This window comes from Ambystoma mexicanum, chromosome 1q (genome assembly GCF_040938575.1).
Source record: "Ambystoma mexicanum isolate Mex_15411 chromosome 1q, UKY_AmexF1_1, whole genome shotgun sequence".
Lineage (NCBI taxonomy): Eukaryota > Metazoa > Chordata > Amphibia > Caudata > Ambystomatidae > Ambystoma > Ambystoma mexicanum.
In genome coordinates this window covers 133,300,427-133,321,218 of record NC_090922.1, presented here as the reverse complement: position 1 = coordinate 133,321,218, position 20,792 = coordinate 133,300,427, and the positions used below count along the sequence as shown (strand labels likewise).

General features: G+C 41.8%; 1 protein-coding gene across 2 annotated transcripts in view; it reads right to left on the bottom strand.

The window, feature by feature from the left end:
• Window positions 1-7,323: 7,323 nt before the first annotated feature.
• Window positions 7,324-20,792, bottom strand: part of KIAA0513 (KIAA0513 ortholog) — a 1,246,509-nt gene continuing 1,233,040 nt past the window's right edge. The window contains exon 14 of one of the 2 annotated variants that reach the window (XM_069636198.1): window positions 7,324-7,612. In XM_069636198.1, the coding sequence (XP_069492299.1) occupies window positions 7,563-7,612 (50 nt within the window). In that variant the 3' untranslated portion in view covers window positions 7,324-7,562. The remainder of the gene's footprint in view (window positions 7,613-20,792) is intronic. The other variant, XM_069636197.1, reaches the window with a different exon arrangement.

Below are 20,792 nucleotides of genomic sequence, written 5' to 3'. Positions count from 1 at the left end.
CGCTGTTGTCAGGCAGAGAACCAAACTGTCTTGAAGACTAGTAGACACACATATGGAGTTAGCCTGATAAAAGGCATCACTGCTGGAATATCCTTCACGGTTTGGTGGGCTAACATGGTATTGCTGCCTCTGTACGGTATACAAACTGCTTCAATTTGACTAAAACACTAAGAATTATACTCATTGCCGACTTTTGAACTTAAAAATGGATAACTGGTCTATTTTGAAGTAATCGAGGAATTCCATTTTTTGCTGACTTATGCTACATGAAAAGTATCGCCCTCCATGTTAGGGTTTTCGATGCATGACAAGAACTACTATGATTGTAGAAAGCAGTAGTCTGCAGTTCAGCTGAACATTGCAGAATGGCATAGGTTTTGTTGGTCAAAATGAACATCCTAAGAAACTAGGTTGATCTCAATCCTAATAATTGATTATAGTTTCTCTTACAGGGGTCAGTCTATGTCTCCACTGCAGAGTTTGACTGGAAACACCTCCTTCACACTGGGAACTTGCGCTCCTCTTGTTTTGACAGAGGCAGGATCCAAAGTGAGCCCTAGCGTTAGAATGAAGGGAACACAAAAACTTTAAAGATGTAGTTGAGACAAACATCTACCATATATGGTTTATCAGGGGACTGCACTGCAGTGCTAGCTTTAAATGTTTATCTGATGGGGTGTGGCATGACTAGTAGGTATTATACTCCGAAGCTTTAGAAAACTACTCTTAACCAGGCTTCAAGTGTTAACATGAGGTTGGTGTAAACTGCAGTTGCCTTCTGGAGCCCAAAGGTATGGGTTGGATGTTTGGAAGGGGTAGCAAATAAGTGAAAAAGGATAGATGGGTTCCCTCCCCAGATTGGCCTCCCCTCTTGATATAGAATAGGCATTCTGGCACTGCCGTAGTTGGTTTTAATCAAAGAAAAGGGCAGTCACGCCCAGAACCCTCACCCTACGGCATTCCGAGATACACTGTGTGTACTCGAGTGAAGGGTTGGATAGCAGCAAGGTGGAATCTCTAGCAGTGGAGGAGGATGAGGTTGGGAATTAAATGCTGACAGCCGAATAGTCAGAATGCAAGGATCTTGGATGGGTCTGGCACAGTCAGCAGTAACAAATGCAGAAGATGCCAGAATGACCAGAAGGGAAGAAAACCGTGTCAGGGACAGCTCTTACCAAGTGAAGTATAGTGAGCAGCCAATATTGAAACATCACGAACAGGGGATGAAGGTATAACCAAACAGAATTGCAAGAGTAGAAGACTCCAGAAGGCAGTCCTCCTTTAAAGGCACAGTGTCTACATTTGGGAATCAACACTAGCACAAATGAGAGAGAGGGGATACAAGTGGGAAAACCGAGACTCAATAATACCAACAGAACATTGCAAAGCTTCATCAATAGAAGGATGCTTGAGAGTATTAATCCCAAGTAGTTGAGCAAGTTAACAATAATGTATATTGTTATGCAAATTAACTAAACCAAGTTATCAATGTTCTGAACCTCTTATCCTATTTTACACCACCCACAATTTACCCCTCGATTCTGGGGATCCCGATACATTTGTAAATTGATTGCTACTGTCCATGTTATGGCCCCTGTACATGTCGCTATTATGAGTGAGTCCTTGTGAGACCAATGCATGCTGTCAAAGATAAAATGGGCACACTTTAACTTTTCCCTGGATGAAATTGCTGAGTAACAAGGATTGGCACACACTGGACAAACAAGATGCAAACATTCACAATAATTGACCTGTGATGTTGCACACATCCACAAGAAAAGGAATTATATATTCATCTCACTACCTCAACTTCAGCAACTCTAGAATATTTTGTTTTTGATCTATAGAAATCCCCATAATCTGTTATAATGTCCCATATCGAAAAGCTTAGCTGCTTCTTCAATATGGGACATAACCTCTGACCATGGAGATGTTATCCTCAACATGGCTTTCAAAAAGGAATAATCTAAAAGTAAGATATGAAGAGACATGGCTCCTGAAAGAAGAGGCATTTGTAGAGCACATAATGAAGACACATCAACTTGATATCAAAGTGAATATTGAATTGGTGGCCGATTATATTGGATGTCCTTTAGACTAGACCCTGCAGAGCAATTATCACATTTTCAATCATAAAAGAGTCAGAAGGAAAAAGAGGGAACTCTTCCTCTACCAGGAAACACTAGAAACTGATGGAGAAAACTACAAGAAACTAGAGGATTCATGGCACCACAGGACCTCTCAGGAGGCAAGACTTGCCTTTGAATATTTCCTCACCTTACAGGCAGAAAAGGCAGTGTTCAGCAAACTCCAACTATAGAGGAAGCATAGTGAGAAGTCTGGCAGAGTGTTGGCTAGTAATCTTTATACGTACAAAGTGGTCACTAGGTTTTGGACTCCAGTTGCACCTCACTTATTTTATACTCTTGCTTGAGAATTGGTTGCTTGTGTCTAGAAGCATGGTCACAGGTGAGTAGAGGTGCTGCCCCCACCTCGGAGAAGAGAATTTGCCTAAACCTGGTTACCTTGCGCTATTACATAAAATGATTGATATCTTTATATGGTGACAAACATATGGATTAAAGAACGAATAATGATCTGCCATTGACAGGCATGTTCAAGGATGAGCTATACAATCTTCTGGGACACGATGGATTCCCCGCAGAAATGTATAGTACCTTCTTTGGCACATTTTCCACATGACTATTCTGTTCAACAAGATTTTTAGAGGGAGAACCCTGGCTTCTATGGATCTGGGCTTAGTTACGTTAATTTGCAAAGCAAGTATAGATCCCAGGGATAGGGCAAGTTATGATCCGATATCCAAGTTAAACGCAAATGTTAAACTCCTGGCAAATGCCTGTGATCCGTTACGACAAGGTCATGACTAATACATAAAGGTCAGGCTTAGGGAAGGTTGTTCTTGGCTAGATAATAAAAATGTCTAATTGTACTCCACTGGCGTGGTAACTAAGACATTTCTTGAAGCAATATGTGTCGATGAAGCGAAATCATTTGGCAGAGGGCTATGAGTATCTGTAAGTCTTTTTCCAAAACGTCTTCAGTCTTTTTACAGCAATATGCGAATACACAACATGCTGCATATCAGTGAATAGTGTGATCATGGAAAATGTTCCTTTATGCAGGGGGAACAGGCAAGGGTGACACATATCCCTGTATTAATTCAATCTTGCATTAGAGCCTATCCTGTCAGTTCTACGAAATGACCCATATTAAAAGGATACAAAATAGTGTCATGTGATTCAAGATGTTTTCCTGTGCATATGTCCTCTTGGTAGTTATATGCAACCTGGAATCCTAAGACCAACACGTTGTTCTTCCAAAAGACCTGTATGAGCATTGGAATGTGGAGTGGGCAAACAAAGGTCTAACTTACTTATAATTTAAAGTTTAGAGAGTTCCTGGGAAGACCTCCTGGTGCAGAGTGGAAAAGCAGGATTCAAAAGCATGACTTGAAACTGGGAGATACACTATTAAATGTGTAGAATTTAAATGATCCTCTCCCAAAATTCCTAAATGAATTCAGTCTGGTACAGCTTCCCCTAAAAGAGAAGGAGGCTGACCAACTCAAGAAAGCATTCACAACATGCATCTCTAGACAACAAAATCTCTTAAAATGTCTTGGTACAATGTTAAAGCTCCGATTTGTGGGGGTGAGGGATAGAGAGGGAAGAATTTGGGTTCCCTTACATTTGAAGGTGTATGCCTAGTGGGCTCTTTAAGAATGTCTCTCCCATCATAAAACAGCGATGCAAACTGGTGGATTATAGAGCAGTCATTACTCCTCCCCATGGCACTGGTTTTGCAACTACCAATTGTAAGCGTTAACCAAGACCCCTTTAATTGAAACATGCTATGGCTAGAATTTGGCACAACATTGTTCCCCTGAAGATATACAATTACTTTGACCATAGGGATGCACCAACTGGAAGAAGAGTGTGTTAAAGTTCTAAAATGGAAGAGTTGGATAGATTGTGGCTTTCTAGTGTTGCAGGATGCATGGAATAATGGTGCAATGGACTCCTTGGAACTTCTAAAATGTAAATAAAAGTCACAGGAAACCATGATCTAGAATTCTTGGCATCACTGGCCTGTATAGATGGCTTTCAAACGTGTGATCTGCCTGCACTACATGGCACTGGCTAAGTTCTGAAAACATACGGTTCTGCTCTTTAAAAGCTCACTGAAGACCTTGGTTTCAGTGACTCAAGATGGAAGTCAATCTGTGCTAACTGAGTGAATATGGAGTTAGGCCTTATGGCTAGATTCATGCAACAAGGTTTTTGTGGTTATGAAAAAGGAGGATAGTTCAGTGGGTCCCCAAGGTATGGGCTTCCTCTAAAATTGAAAAGTACTGGTCTGACTTAATGGCTAGAATCTACAGTAAAGTGCACATTGCTGTTACACAAGCTCCAAAAGTAACAGTGGAGGGTTCCCTGGGCCAGAAGCACTGTGCTGCCAAGGACATCTAAAAGAAACTGGCAGTGGCAGGCATTAATAGTTGAAAAAGTTGGTTTTGAGACACTGCAAGAATCCAACAAAACCTACATTTAATTAGTCGCTGCAAGAAATGGCAACCTTATCTGAAAGTAAAAGATTTCTCATCAACAATGTGGTATATTAGACTATGAGTAAATATGGTTCAAATGTAATGACATTTCATAGGAGCGTATCTGATTATTCAGAGTGGCATTGTGTTGCAAGTTATTTAAGCTTGTGAAATCTGGTCCCACCTTCCCTAGCAGGTATGACTAGACCCCGCCAACTCCATGACCCCAAAAGGTCCTCTTCAGGATCACTTCTACTTTTGTCCTTGATCTGGTTCAGACTACCCATTACTGTAGTTGCGCTTGTTATATTTTATCATTTTGGCTCACAAGGTGTGCAAATACATTGCAAGTGTTTAGTGTGTGGCTTGGGGGTGAATTGTGTTAAATGCCAAACTTTAATGAAAAATGCAATACATATCAAAAAGAAAAGGAAAAAAGTGTGAATAACAGAGGAAGTGAACATAAAGGAGGTGAATCATGAAAGTGAAAGAGAAAGCCTGTATGGTAAATTATGGATGAGGACAAAAGGGGAAGAGATGAAGATTCTGAAATGTATGGCCCAGCAAATCCAAATCCAAACCACGTGAAGCTCACAGATCCCACTAAAGGCAGTCTCCCCACCCCCCACACGAGACCACGTATATGTATATGCATATGTATGTTCTGTGGCCAGTAGATAATCAGTTATTTGCCTAGTAGAGCAACTTCACAAAATAAGGTGTCAGGAGGCTGGAAGGGGTAAGAAACAAGAATGTGAAGTGAATGTGACCAATAAACCATGCATGGAAACCCTTCAGAGGATACCAAGGTGGATACACAAGTAGATGCCTCCTCAATGAAAATGAAGCCCTGGTGAACTGGACTCCATATTTTGCAAAAGGCATTAGGAATGCAGTAGATCTGCCTTAGGGGTCTGCTAGGTGGTGAAAGAGTGCAAATCTTTCCCATAACGCGATGGATCCTGCAGCTTCTTGAGATAAATGTACATGAATACGTTTTCTACAGGCAAGTGCTGTGTCCAAAAGGCCAACAAAAAAAAAAGATTAGAAAAGAAAAGGTGGTAGGGATTAGGAAGGGGGCCTAAACTCATTCAGTGCAACCAATCGAATATGACAGTGCTTACCACTGTTCATACGAAATGGCCACTGGAATTCGAGGGCTGTGCCCAGATCTTCCTCCATAAACAATGCGTTGAAGATGCTTAAGGAGATCAAGAAAGGGTTTTGCCAAGGGAGCCTAATGTGGATTATTTCAGTCTGCAAAAATGCTCTGCTCTCAAATCTGTGCTACAAGCAACTACACCAACCTGTTTTCCAAGTGAAGTGACCAAATTCATAAAACAGGGAGAGAAAGTACAACCTCAAATATGTATTATCCTACTATCAAAAGGGAAACAGTTGTTGTCGGATTGCCTTATTGATCTTGAAAACCTGCAGTTATCTATTATTCTTGATCAATGTGGAAGGTAGCAGGACTGGAATTCATGAGATGCTTGAGTAACTCTGGGAAAAGTGATTCAAGTATTTTTATGAACCAACGTGTGCTCGATTGCTAGATGCGTTTCCCATATTGCAAATATTTAAATTCTCACAGTTAACACTCCCTTAGAAATATAACCTATACTGTAAAAGTTAAAAAGGCATTCATTTAACATTCATGAGCAATCAACCATTTTTATTTTGAGAATGCCAAAGGGAGCACAATGAGTGAGAATCATTGCAGTTTTGTTTTAGTAAACCTCGGCTCACTTATAACTTATTTGTGACCAGTGCAACCCTATATAAAGACACTGGAATGTAATGACATGGTTTAATTTCTATGGACCTAACAGGCTGAATTTTAATAATTTTAAAGATTCTCAGTTTGTTCAATTCCTTTGAATGAGAACCTAGTATATTTCTTTGGGAGGTTGGGTGGGAAAGGCTTGGACTATGGAACAGTAAGCATTCCAAACTATCCCTGTAGCAAACCTGATCTTTTCAGGTACCACCTTGTTTTTCCAAAAGAAATAAGGAGGTAGAGGGTACCAGAAGCAGTCTTAGAACGGAAAAGAAATCACCACAAAGGGGCCAAAAATTGATGATCTCACACCGACGGGGAGGTTGGGAAAAAGTGCAGAAAGCAGACATCTTTAGGGATTACTTCTTTATATCAACACATTTCCTAATGGCAAAATAAACAGCACCAAACATACCAACATACAAATGACTCACCGCGCTCGGACCCTTGCTCCATACAAAGAGACAAACACTCATTTTCACGCATATAACAAGTTAAGGTGTTTCTCCATTCACTGTTAGTTATGCTGCTCAATCACCAATTACACAGAAATAGCACTAGATCAACACTTGGACTTTCAAAAATGCAATGCAAGTAAATGCAAATAGATGTGCACACTGCCAGCTTCACAACTACCACTGCAGAAATCATTGGAGATCATTGCTGGAAACCGCTCCTTGCCACATAGTGCAAGGTCTGAGTATACAACTGTAAAGAGTCACAGCATGTACAAGCATGATGCTCTCTGCCCTTCTAGTTACATCATGATGGACCTCTAGGGTAGCAGCAGTACAAAGAAAATAGTTATGTTTTCAAAACCCTGCTCCATAATTACAAATGCTAAATTACATTACTTACAACATCTTTGAACTTCGACAGCCACAGAGTGTGTTGCACTGCACTACAAAAAAACAAGACATCCAACCCTACCCACTTGTCCTGACAACCCACAAAGTACAAAGCTAGCACAATAGAAATTTTAAATATTGACTCTATTTTGTAGACAAACAATCTATTATTTAAAAAATATATATTTTCTGGTGCTTTGATGCAGGTTAATCAGACAGGTGACATGGCACAGGTTTTGGGAAGTGGTTGGCAAACGAACATGCAGGCATTATTGCAGTAGTTTCTATAGGGTGGTCCTCAATACTGTGTTGTCTTGGAGGCGATCGCTCTCTTCAGTTCAGCTGCAGCCAGGTCACCCGAGGGCTATTCTGTGGCCATTCGATCAATGTGATCACTCAGCAGCTTGTACTGCTCTGTAATGAATCAAAAGCACAAGATGTAAACGTGAAACGTAATTGTCTGATACTGCAATGACAGTTCATAAAACAAAATTACACACCTTGCTATAATGAGAAACAATGTCACTGCACAATTGAAGAGCGCACTAGTAAACTTAAGCGTGACACTTCTGGAAAGAGGTTTCCATATCATGCTCTTTAATGTGTTAATACTTCATTGGCCACATTTAAGTGACTTACTTATCTGACAATCACATTAGAGAAAAACTCTTGTAGCTTAAACTAGTTTCACATAGGCTGTAAAAATGCATTCAACTAAAGCAGAATCCTGACATTTGGGCTTCACTTCGGCTTAATGGCTATTACAAGTTAAATTGTTGTGTGTCCATATTCTTATTGGTACATACAATACTTCACTTGGTTAAATTTCTATGCTACTATTGGCAGTACATTCAGGATGCAACCAATCTAATCTGGAAGGGACGGATCAGATGCCCCATGTCTAGTCTTACGTTTTACATGTAACGCTTGACATCCTAAACTCCTCAAACCTGTCATACCATCATACTCACAAATCTGAAAAGAATGACATCTTTGTGAAATTATGATAAATTGAAACACAAACCACCCTTGTCTTCCAATCAAACCTGGGCAGCAGAGGGAACCGTTGGAGGAGATACCACCTTTCTGGGCAACTCTGCATCTTGACCTAGGGAACCCGCGACCTTGTAGTCTTCCAGGAGCCATTTGACCCCGCCCCCTTCCCAGAGGGCCAAAGGAGGTAGAGAGCTGAAAATCATGACTTCTGCTGGATGTCTGATGCGGACCGGTCTGGCGCAGTAGCCCATAAACATATTCTGCATGAAATGCCAAACACTGATGGATTTACAGACCACACCACAACAGTAAGGAATGCTGGTGTGCGGTAACCATGAGCAGGTGTCTCATGGTGCACAGCAATGCGGGCAGACACACAATTGAACATTCTGATTTCATGCAATCAAGAAACATGTTCTTCCATTGATGGAGTTTATCGTATGGGGCTTGGCCGTTGACGGCGTGGACCAGAAATGTGATGTTGGGCATCAGATGGGGATTGGAATGTCCCACAGTCATTAAGTGGATACAAGCTCTAGTGACAATATCCCATGGGGGACAGAATTAACTGCCCTGAAGAAGGCTGGGTTGCTTTGAATCTGAGACACTCAGCCGAAACTCGAGTTGGCTGTGCTTTCAGCATGTTCAAGAAACGTTTTTCTTGCCTTTCTTTGAAATTGGTGTTTTTATAATATTACTCCATCGGCCAATTAATTAAATAATATGTATTGCATGCCTACATAATCTATGCACTTTATAGAATTAAACCCACTCTTGATTTATGTTTATGATCATGAACAATGTGCTGTTGAAGTATGGTTGGGATGAATGAGGCTCATGAATGGGTTATGTGTGTTAATAATTGATGTGGTTTAATACATTGACCAGAGGTCACTATTGTTAAAGGATATGCACTTGCACTTCAATTGTATTTGCTTTTTGCGTTAAACAACAATTATTTATGGGCAACAATTCAATTGTTTGTATTTATGTCTATAAATTCAATTTGTTTCAAATAAATCCATCATCATATTTACAAAAATGCATTAGCATGTGTGTTTGAACCCCTCTTTCCCCATTCACTGAGATTGATAGTGGGCAGACCAATTGTTTTGTTAGGATGTCACTAGTGGTTGCTGAACAGTCATGCCCAAAAACTTGGCCATCATTTTAGAGGATGCAAATGTCTGCAAACACTTGTTGACTTTAACCCCAAAAATATGATGTCCATGAGCAAAACCCTGATGTTCTTATCCAGGAGTAATGTCTCCCAACCATGCCAGTAGCACACTCCAGAAAGTCAGCCGTATCTATACCATATTGCAGCATCTGGCGGCATGCCTCTCTGCCATTGTGCATAATGCCCTCAAAACCTTCTCTCTGCCCAATCACTAATGACCAAAAGCGAATTTGGCCAGGGCACAAAAGGCATTAATCGCCTTGAGGGCAAGACTACCAGAGGTAAAAACCTTCTTCCACCATGCATTCAACCTCTTGCTTTCCCTGTCTGGAGGCAGGGAAGGAAAGGTGGACACCTCCTCACCCCCCATTGGTGGTAATGGCCTGGACGTCCACGCTCTCAGGGGAGTCAGGAAAGGAAAGAAAAGGCAGGTACGAAGCGGCTGCGTGATGTTTCTGGGTTAACTCTGGCCACTGCAGAAATACAAAGCATGCTAGGCCCAATTTATGACCTGTGTAACCCACAAATAATTGGTCAGTTTGTCTCAGTTTAGCAAGTCTGCTAATGTAAAAACTCAAGGCACGCTTTGGATCGAGGGGGAAGCCTTTCTTCCTCTTTCCCCGTATGTGGAGGAGGGTAAAAAGAAGGCAAGGTTATCCTATGAGTGATGTGGAATTCAGATACCATCTTGGGAAGGAAGTTAGGCTTCACCCTTAATACTAGCCTGTCCTTGTGAAAGACAGTGTGAGGAGGCTTGTAACTCACTCACCCTTCCTTCGGGCAGATGTTATTGCCACCAAAAATACTGTTTTGAGGGTGAGAAGTCTTAATGGGCACGAAGGAAGAGGATCAAAGGGAGTACCCATTAAAACGTTTAAGACCACATTTAGATCCCACAGGGGGACTTGAAAAGGAGGTGGGGGTAAACATTAGTTAACCCCTTCAAGAATTGTATCACCAGAGGTATTTTAAAGTAGGAGACTTCCTCAGCAGTACGCTTGAAAAAGGAAAGCGCTGCAAGGTAACCTTTGATTGTACCAATCTTGAGTCCCTGATTTGCTAAGTGCAACAGAAAAGATAACACCATCGGTGTATTGCATAAAAAAGGGTCAGGCTTCTTATCTCTACACCAGCTGCAGAACTTACTGCAATGGCAGCGGTAAAAGGATTTAGTTGCTGGCCTTCAGGCCGAAAGCAAAACCTCCATTACCTCATCCGGGAGGTCCCAATCTTTATATCTCAGCCTCTCGGAAACCATGCGTGAAGGCCGAGAGTCCTGATATCCGGATGGAGAATCTGACCTTCCTCTTGCGAGGGAAGATCTTCTCTTTGTGTTGTGAAAGACGAATCAGTGGACAGATGAACATGTCTAAAAGGTCCGGGTACCACTTTCTCCTGGCCCATTCCGGGGCAATTAGAATCATGGTTTTCCTGAGCCTCCTTTTTACGAGAGGAATGACGGGGACTGGAGGAAACTGGTAGAGGAGTGGAAATTCGCAGTCCACCATGAATGCGTCCCGTAGAGTTCCTCTCAGGGGAAATTCCTTGGAGCAGTACAGTTTGCACTTCCTGTTGGCATTGGCCGCAAACAGATCCACTTGAGGGGTTCCCCAAAGTGCGAAGATCTCTTGAAGGACTTGCTGAACTAGTTACCACTTGTGGGAGCCTGCACTCTGCCTACTCAGAGCTTCCGCTGTCGTGTTCTTCTCTCCGGCTAGATGCACTGCTGACAGCGCGTTTCCTTCTTGTATTGCCTAAAACCAGAGCTGCATTGCCTCTCTGCACAGTGGTAGTGACCCTACACCTCTCTGAGGTAGTACATGGCCACTGTATTGTCTGTCATTATCAGGACATTATTTCCCCTTAAAGACGGCAGGAAGGCCTTCAGAGCTAGTCTGATTGCCCTCAGCTCTAAAAGGTTGATAAAGCGCATCCAAAGTGTGCTCCAAAGTGGCTGTTTACAGAGGGCTGTGGACTGCCTTGCTTTGACCCGCAATACTCGCCATCCGCGAGAGGAAGTACGCTTGCTGCCGCAACACGAACCTCATCGGACTTACAATCAACTCCTCCTTTCTCCGCCTCTCGCCCGCCCCCCTTCCTGCCCCCCCGCATCACTTCCTACTTCTACACTGGTGCGCGCGCATCGCGCATCCGAAGTGGGCTCCAAAGTGGCTGTTGGGCTGTTAGGCTGTTGGGGTGCTGATAAACTGAGGGCATATTCACTTACATTGTCATCTAAGCAATAGTATAATTGTATTATCCATACAACATCTTGCTTGCCTGGGTCCAATTTGTTTTACAGAGGCGTATATTTGTTACCTTGTACAGTGATTATTAGCTGTGCGAGTATATTGAAATTATTCCCTTACAATGGTGAATGGTTTGCGAAGTGGAAAAAAACTGAACATGGGCAAACAAAAATTCAAACGCTGAGAGCTCTATTGTCAATCTGGAAAAATGAATACCCTTCATTTGGATGATAGACGTATCTTGATGGCCGAAGGCCAACCGTCTTATGCACAGAATTATAGAAATACAGACTGCTATGCTTGACCAACAAGCGGCCATTTTAAACGTAGCAAGAATCGCCATTTTGCTTGTTAACCATTGCTCATTGCTTTCTGTCTAAACTGCTTTGCAGCTTGCAATTCTTGCGAATTCTGCTTACTCTGCACAACTGTTAACATTGTTGTCTGAATATGAAAGGGCAAGGCCGCGGGACTGAGGAGTTCGTTGAAACTCCTCATGAGCAGCCCAGAAAGGAATGCCCACGCTCCCTCTCTGTAGCCTTGAGGGAGAGCTGCAGGGCATTTAATCATTTCACAGCTGCCAGCCAGTCTCGTACTGTGGTAGAATATGTTAGAATAAAGCAGCTAAAGGCTTGAATTATGCTCTTCTTACGGCCCCCGTTCACAAAACCCTTTAGAGCGTGTCGGCTCCCAGGACACGAATAGCACCTCATAGATAGCAAAGCTTGGAATGTGACTCTTCCCCCCGTGTGCAGCTTGCTTCCAAGAACAGAAGCACCATGTTCTGTTCAACAACTAGAAGATGCCTCCACACTTTCTAAATTGCACATTGTTACTAGAATAGACATCGAAAGTGTCATAATTGTCATACTCGTCGGAAATGTCCATCATCATCCCGAGTTCAAAGAAACTCAATAAAAGGGGGGTGTTAAACATGGCATAGCTGATTGTACGATATGCATTTTGTATATATGTGACTGATGTATGTAATTCGCTCTCTTGCGTCCCTCGAGGTCTAGAGAATACACGTCACGGGGCGTGAGACCACAGTTGGCCAATTGGGGCTATTTTGCTTGCAATAAACCCTAGCATTGGGAATTTGAACCTCGCGTCTGGCGCATCCTTTTGTGTATGGTTATTGCCTTGTTTCCATATCGCGAGGGACCCCTTAGGGCCCCTTTCACTATGCCTTCAACCATATCTGACATTGTGGTTAATCCCACTATTCCTGAAGAGGAAAAAGGAGAGATTGCAGCAAACGGTTCGGCTTTTACCATATCGATAGATGGTGAGGTACCCAGCAGGAGAGAAGATGTTGGGTCTATGAAAGCTGCCATATGCGAAAAGGGAAAAGTTGATCTGGTTATGACCAATTTAGGGGTGGTGAATCGCCCCATTCTCCCTGACACAATGACAGAACCTCCCCCTCCAATCACTCCTGATAGGCCCACAAAATCTCTGGAGCAAAGACCATCGCTCCACAACAAACATACTCCTTTTGAGTGTGAAACACTGAACCCTCTTAAAAAATCATCAAATCATACTAAAGTTATCGGGTCCCTTTCTATAAAAGAGGTGAACAAAATCTCCCCAAGAGGATGGACTAATGACAATGCGAACCTGGATGCAAGTCTCGATGGAGATGAAATTAGAAAAAAAATGGGAGTGGAACATTTCGGCAACCACTTTGCTGACTTTTCGATGTTAGCTCCTGCAATTGAATCTGAGCTAGGGAAGCGAATAAGACTATCACACGAACCATCTACCCCTGTAACTAAAAGTAAATATGGGGTTGAAAATGTCTTTCTATTTAACAATCTTCCTAATTATTCATACACATTGCCTTCCCATTACACTGCTCATTCGGGAAATTGGGAGTATTTTTTCCCCAAGAATTTCAACAGTGGCTGCCCTAAATTTGCAGAATAACAGTTCCCCCATTTCTGAAAAATCAATCGGACAGTGCACTCACGCCTCTCACAATTCTGAATGCTCTATTGACCTACAATATCAAAACAAAGAGCCAATGATTCATGCCCCAGGTTTACGATCGACTCATGGACCAGAAGAGCAGCATCTTAGCCCAGAATCCTTTCCAGTAATCACCCGGGTTCTTAACTTACTAGACAAGGGCCACGAACAAACTCACGGGGAAGTCAAAATATTACAATTGCAAATGATAGAAATAATTGACAAATTAAGCAGAATGGAGGGACTGCTATTCACTTGCGATGCGATCTCTATGCTGACGCATAAGCACGATTAAAGGGCATCAACTAATAATATTGCCACTCAGACAAAGTCCTTTGCCGAGGTAGCGGCTGCAAGCTCTAAGCCCAAGCCTCGTGCAGAGCTGGGCTTGGATATGTCTATTCTGCAAATAGTGGCTCTGAATGCCACAAAAATTGCGGAATTGACTTTGCTTGTCACAGACATGGTCTCCATTCATGCAACCCAATCAAGTACAAACAAAATGGAAGTCACTGTCCCCAGTGACAACCTTGAGAAGGTTCCCTTAGACAGCCCTTCTGCACTTACTGACCTTATTGATCTCACTGGGGAGTGTATCGAATTAAAGGAGACTCAAGAATTGCTGGCTCTTGATAATCTCTCAGGTGAGCCTTCTACGTTCCCACAAATAAGAAAACAGAAAAGAGCTATGGCAAGAGCAGAAAAGCGTAGAATATATGACAAAAGAATGAAGGGAAAAGTAGAAAAAAAATAGATAAACACAACACACACATGGAAGACATATGTAATCTGTCGGGGGGAGACACATCATTGATCTGAACCAATTGAACGAAGAATCAAAAGCACTGCTCAACCTTTCTGAGCCAAACCAATCGGCTCAATCCATGAAAAAGGTATTACCTGACTCAAAAATCTCGCAAGGTATTAGAGGCACGTTAGGTTCAAATCCATCGAAAATGGATAAGACTGAAAAAAAAAAACACCAAATGCAATAAAGGGGATGCTTGTTTAACTGACTGAAAAGAAGCCGAGCCTCCTGTATCTCCTCTGGAGATTCAAACCTCTAATCAAAAACAATCTGTACTATCGAGCTTTTACCCAATGCTGGGCACAAAAAAACAGAGTAATTATCGGTATAGTAAATCAATGTATAAAAGCCAAAAGCAAATTCATAAATACCAAAGAAAATGGGCAACAAATTGCTCCTATTGATCGAACACCCAATATTGTTGGAGGAAATACTAAAACCAGCGAGAAAGCACTGAATGGACAGGGACACATGATCCCTCTAGTGACGAGTGGCAGTGCTTCGACATCTGCACCACCACGTTCTGCCTGCGATAATTCAAATGACCTAAAATCTGCCATCCTGATGGGATGGGAAATTGACTCAACCCGACATGGAAAGGCTCGGCTTAACCGTGCCTTTCTGCTTACTACTCTACAGGAGATCCCAGCCCTACGTATCATAAGATCTAACAATATTGATTGGGTAAAATTGGCATCTGTAAACAATAATAGAATGATTTGTAAAATGCTCCCAAAGGGATGTCATGGATGGATCCTTCTATAGAACAAACAGGCACTCAATCTGACTCGATGAGAGAATCATATCTCCGCTAATTTCCACATTATCTCATGGAACTCTTGTGGATTAAATAACTTCAAGAGGTGGTACAGGACCAATACTCATCATAAGCCCGATATCATCTTCCTGCAAGAAACCATGCACAAAACATACCTTACTGTTGAAGGCTATTATTCAGGTGGCTAGTCGGGGTTCCTTGGGAAGACTGTCGGGCGGTCTTGCTATCCTGATCAATACCGCCTGTAAATGCTGTAAATTGGTTAGTAAATCTGACACAATACTGGCTATCCAATTAACTGATGAGGATCCATCCATCACTCTCCTATTGATTTGCATCTATTGGAACAAATACACCAAGACAATTGTTGCCATTCTTGATTAATTTAATTTTTTGTTAGAAGGAGCATTGATAGCAAATCCATCTGTGAGAACAATCGTTGGTGGTGACTTGAATTCTTTTTGCTATGACGTGACACTTCATTCTGTAGCTATGGCGAAAAAATACTCCAAATGTCAAAGAAAAACGGGCAAATGTGGATTGACTTTTTCTTAGATTGGGACATGCACGCCCCGGCTATTATTCTGGAACCATACAATTACACTTGGACAAGGGGAGAAAGCAGTTCATTGATTGACCATTTCTTTGTCTCATCAGGGCTTTGCCAGTATTGCAATCCTGTAATGATAATCAATCCGGCTCTGGGGGACCATTTGATTATAAAATTGGTATTAAATATTCCAATAGCCCTTTTTTCTGAAGAATTAGTTTTATCTTTGATAGAACCTGATCCCCAATATCTATCTGTAAGATGGAACATCAGAGTCTGTAACAAACTCTTAAAATACATTGAATTAGACAGCAAAATTATAACCAAGATACCTTCAGGAGGACCGAGTCTGTTAGAAATTGAAATGAAGAATACCATTAGAATCCAAATTAATTTGAAAAAACTGGCAACTGAAGGAACTATGAAAGCCCAATCACCTGTCAGCCATACCCATTCTTTCAATTTGCGCTTAGCCGTCTCTAAAATAGAAAAAAATTCACTCATCAGGCATCTATTAAAAACTAAACTTAATTCGGAAGCATTGATGGAACAAATAAGAAGGATTAAACAAATCTACAAAAACATACTTCAATGCATGAGAAGTGACCTGCACTATGAGGACAACCAAAGAATGATACACCACCTCTTCAAACACAACACAAGGCAAGTGTGGTCCATACTGCGCACCTTGACTTCCAGCTCTAACAATGTGATTGAATCTGTAATCACTGCGGAAGTCTGGGTGTCGCATCTAAAAGCTAAATATCAACTAACTGACCGCTTTGCCTTGCTTAAAGGTGGTGAACCCAAGCTGCAACCAGGTATGCAATCTATGTGGTCTATCATTGATATCACCGAAGCTATAGGGAAATTAAAGAACTCACGGGCTCCAGGGCCAGCATGTGTATACAAATCTATCCCACAATTTTGGGCCCATATTTTAAAAATTTCGATTCGATACGATTCTCCACACTGGTATAATTCCACACTCCTGGTGTTCAGCCCATATCATTACCATTTATAAAAAGGGTCCCCCAGATTCTCCCTCCAATTATCGACCAATTGCGCTCACAGATGCCTCCTCGAAAATATTTTCTTTACTATTGCTCTATCAGTTGCAAATGCATATTGACCAACAGGCATTGTCGTCACCTTGCCAGGTAGTTTTTCGGAAACATATTGGTTGGCCTCTGAATGCCACCATCTTATCTCATCTTCAGGCCCAAACTTCGAAATCCAAAACTGGGCCTGTATACATGTCAGTTTAGATCTAACTGCGGCTTTCGATAGTGTTATTCGAGAGATTCTCTGGGCAGAAATTGTTGCAATGGGTATGCTTTCTTACTTGGAAGCCCTTATCGCGCTACTCCATCAAAACAGTAATTACCGCGTTCGCCTGAATCGAGAAGGAGCACTTACTAATCCCATCCCCACTTAAATGGGGGTAAAACAGCAGTGTAACATGGCGGCAGTCCTATTCAATTTATACCTTCTGGGAATAGGTGACTGTAATAACTTGGAAGCTGATGAACACCCGAGCCAGCAGGTAAGTTATTAAGTAGATTTATTGTAGTTCAATCCCAGGAACAAAACATTGGCATGTCCTTCCAAGTCAGCATAACTCCAACTGCCAAGCTTAGAACCCTCACACACCAACACTCCACTCACACTGACATCACTACATTCCATTTAGCAGTGATGTCATCCACTCAGCTAGTAAGCACATTACAACAGTGACCGCTCGCAAAATGTAGGGATTTTCCCAGCAAAACTAGGTTCCATTAAACTGGACTGGATGGGATTCGCGGACGATCTGTTCTTTGATATAACTCCATTCAGTCTGCAAAAAAAACTAGATCTATTTGCAGAATTCGCCTATGAACACAATCTAACACCGAATCCTCCAAATCTTACATACTAACCTTTGCTGATGCAAAACAGAAACCCTAGCGATTTGCTTGGTCACTCAACGGGATCAACATTGAGTATGCCCCTATGATTCGCTATTTAGGTTATCCACTTACAGACTCCTACTCATTGAAAATGTGGAAGAACTTTTTAGATCAAAAGGTTAAAATCCTGTCTTCACAGATGAAAATCATACTTCACAAATATTGTATGTTTTCTCTGTTACCCCTTATGCAATTCTACTTGCTGAAAGTAGAACCCATATTATTATATATTTTGGACATTTGCAGTTATTAGATCGTTGACATCATCCATGTCCTACAGGGGAAAATTTGGAAAATGTATTAGGTTTAGCATTCTCAATTCCCAACGCAGTGATACGCCATGAGCTAAACCCGTTACCACTCTCAGTCAAACGCAACTGGAGAAGTATAAATAATTACATAAAAATTCTGGACCCGCCAAAAAATACTCTATATGTAGAGCTTAATAAAACTCTTGGCGATTCCAGCATTCTATCTCTGAAAAAACTCACTTTAAAACTTCAGTTCAGTTAATTCTCAATGCCATCAACAAAACCCCAGAATCCATGAGCATGTGTTTATCAACTCAAAAGAAAACATTTCAAAGATTTCATTGGTGCAGTATGTTGGATCTGATGGGGACCTATTCCTCTTTCTATGAATACTATCTTTTTCAAAGGAAATGGGGTGATAGACCCAAATACCTAATTCAGTTCCCCTCTGAGGTCGCAAGAAAAATGTTTCCGCGATTTAGACTAAATCAGTTTCCAACTTATTCAAGAACTAAGTATTGGTACAGATCCCATGGGTTTATGGGCTCAGGAACATGTTTTTGTGTGTCAGACGATGAGATTGAAACCTTCAAACATCTGGTGATCCGTTGCAAATATTTTGAAGAACCCCGAATTTGAATATTTGACTGCCACCTACTGAACAAATCTTCCATTGTTAGGGAGTCCACTTATGGAAGTGATGCATGGAAGGATATAGTCAATGACTTACTCTAAAATTAACTGACTTCCTGGGAATTATAGAGACAAAACTGTGTGAGGAACTGCCGATTGTATAACTAGGCATCCCGTGTTAAACTCTGTGCAATGACTAAAATGTCTATGTATAATTTGTATTGAGTAAGAAAAGGTAATACATGTAAGAGATTGACCTACTTGTATTAAGAAACAAATCATCCCGCTTTTTTCTCTTGCCCTGAAATCTAGACCGACAGGCCATAAAGGTATCAAATTTATAATAACAAAGTGGAAATTATAGTTCTTACCACTGCCTGCGGCCTATAATTTCTGTTTCAATCAATTGGCTTTTATATATCTAATATGTATTAAAGCTTTAATTCTTGGATTGTTTTACGAATACTATTAGAAATGTGTTAGAAGTACGTTGAATTCTCTCTCTTTTCCTTTTTAATTGTTTTATGTATTGTACGAAAAATGAAACATCGTTTTTGTAAAGGTTTCTTAGTAATGTGTTAGAAGTATGTTGAATTTCTTCTCATTTTTGTGGTTCTTTTAATTGTTTCAGGTATTTTATGAAAAATGTTAAATTGATTTTGTAAAAGGTTTTTACTTGAATAAACCAAAAACAATAAAAAAAGAAAAAAAGAAAAAAAAAAGGTTGATCTGTAGTTTGGACTCCGATTGAGACGAACGACCGATGATGGTCAGATTGTTGGTATGAGCTCCCCAGCCCATGAGTGAGGCTCTGTCACTACTGTTATCTCCGGCCATGGTTGCCAAAAGGTTCTCCTTTCAGGATGTTTTCCTGACAGGCCCACCACTGAACGTCCAATGAGAGACTGTTTGAGATTTACAGGAGATCTGATATCCTTCCTGAGAACTGTGACCATTGGGTTCTGAGAGCCCATTGTTGAGATCTCATTCTCAGGCGAGCCTCTGGCACCAGAAAAATGCAGGATGCCATGAGGCCAAGCAACCTTAGAAAATCGAAGGCTGGGAGATGCGGGGCATTCAGGAATTTTGCCACCATCTGTAGAATGTCTTGAGCCCTCACCTCTGGTGGCAAGGCTTTTCCCAGGGATGCATCCAGGACAGCTCTGATAAATTGGAGTCTTTGTGATGGTATCATGTGGGACTTCTTGAAGTTGAGGGAGAAGCCCATTCTATGGAGGGAGTGGCACATGTAACTTGGATTATCTAAGGCTTGTTCCGGGGAATTGGCCCGATCAACCAATCGTCTGGGTAGGGGTAGATGTGAATCCCCCATCTCCTGAGACTCGCTGCCACAACCACCATTAACTTGGTAAAAGCCAAAATGGCAGAACCCGAAACTGGCAAGTTGCCAATAGCGAACCTCGGGTACTTTCTGTGCTTGTGATGGATAGACACATGAAAATAAGCACAGTGAAGGTCCAATGATACCAGCCAATCCTGAAACTGGAGGGCCTGAAGGATCTGAGAAAGTGTTACCATCTTGAACCTGTCCTTCCTGAGGAACTTGTTCAAGTCTCTTAAGTCCAAGATGGGTCTCAATCCTCTGTCCTTTTTCGGTATTAGAAAATACGGGGAGTATCAACCCTTGTTCCTCTCCGCTACAGGTACTGATTCTATAGCACCTTTCTCCAGCAGGGTTAAAATCTCCTGCATAAGGAGCGGATGCGGAATCTTCAAAAAGTTGTCCCCTGGTGGATGATTCTGAGGTGTCTTTATGAAAGGCAGACAGTAACCCTGGGCAATTTTCTCCAATACCAAAGCTCCCTTAATCTAATCAAAGCCCGCCTGAAAATCTGTAGATTAAGGTTGTCCCGTGTCTTGTGTGTCTAATGTGATTCTGCGTTTACATGTGATGCCCTGATGCCTGCGGGTTCTGGCGCGTTAGAAATAAATACAATCTGAAGTAATAGCCTGCCATTCGAAGGGATTGTGTCTTCCGACGTATTCCTTATCTTGATAGATCATCTCCAGCTTGCTGGCCTCGGAAAAATGTTTTCAGTAGAGGGCGCTGCGCGTCGACGTCCCTCGAGCTGATGTCCCTCGACAGCCTCCGTATCTGCGCCGACGTCATCATGCGTATAAATAGTCTTGCGCAGCGTCCGTTGCTCAGTTCCGTTTTTCCGCGCTTCGTGGGCGTCGGAATCGCGTTGCTCAGTTCGTTAGTCA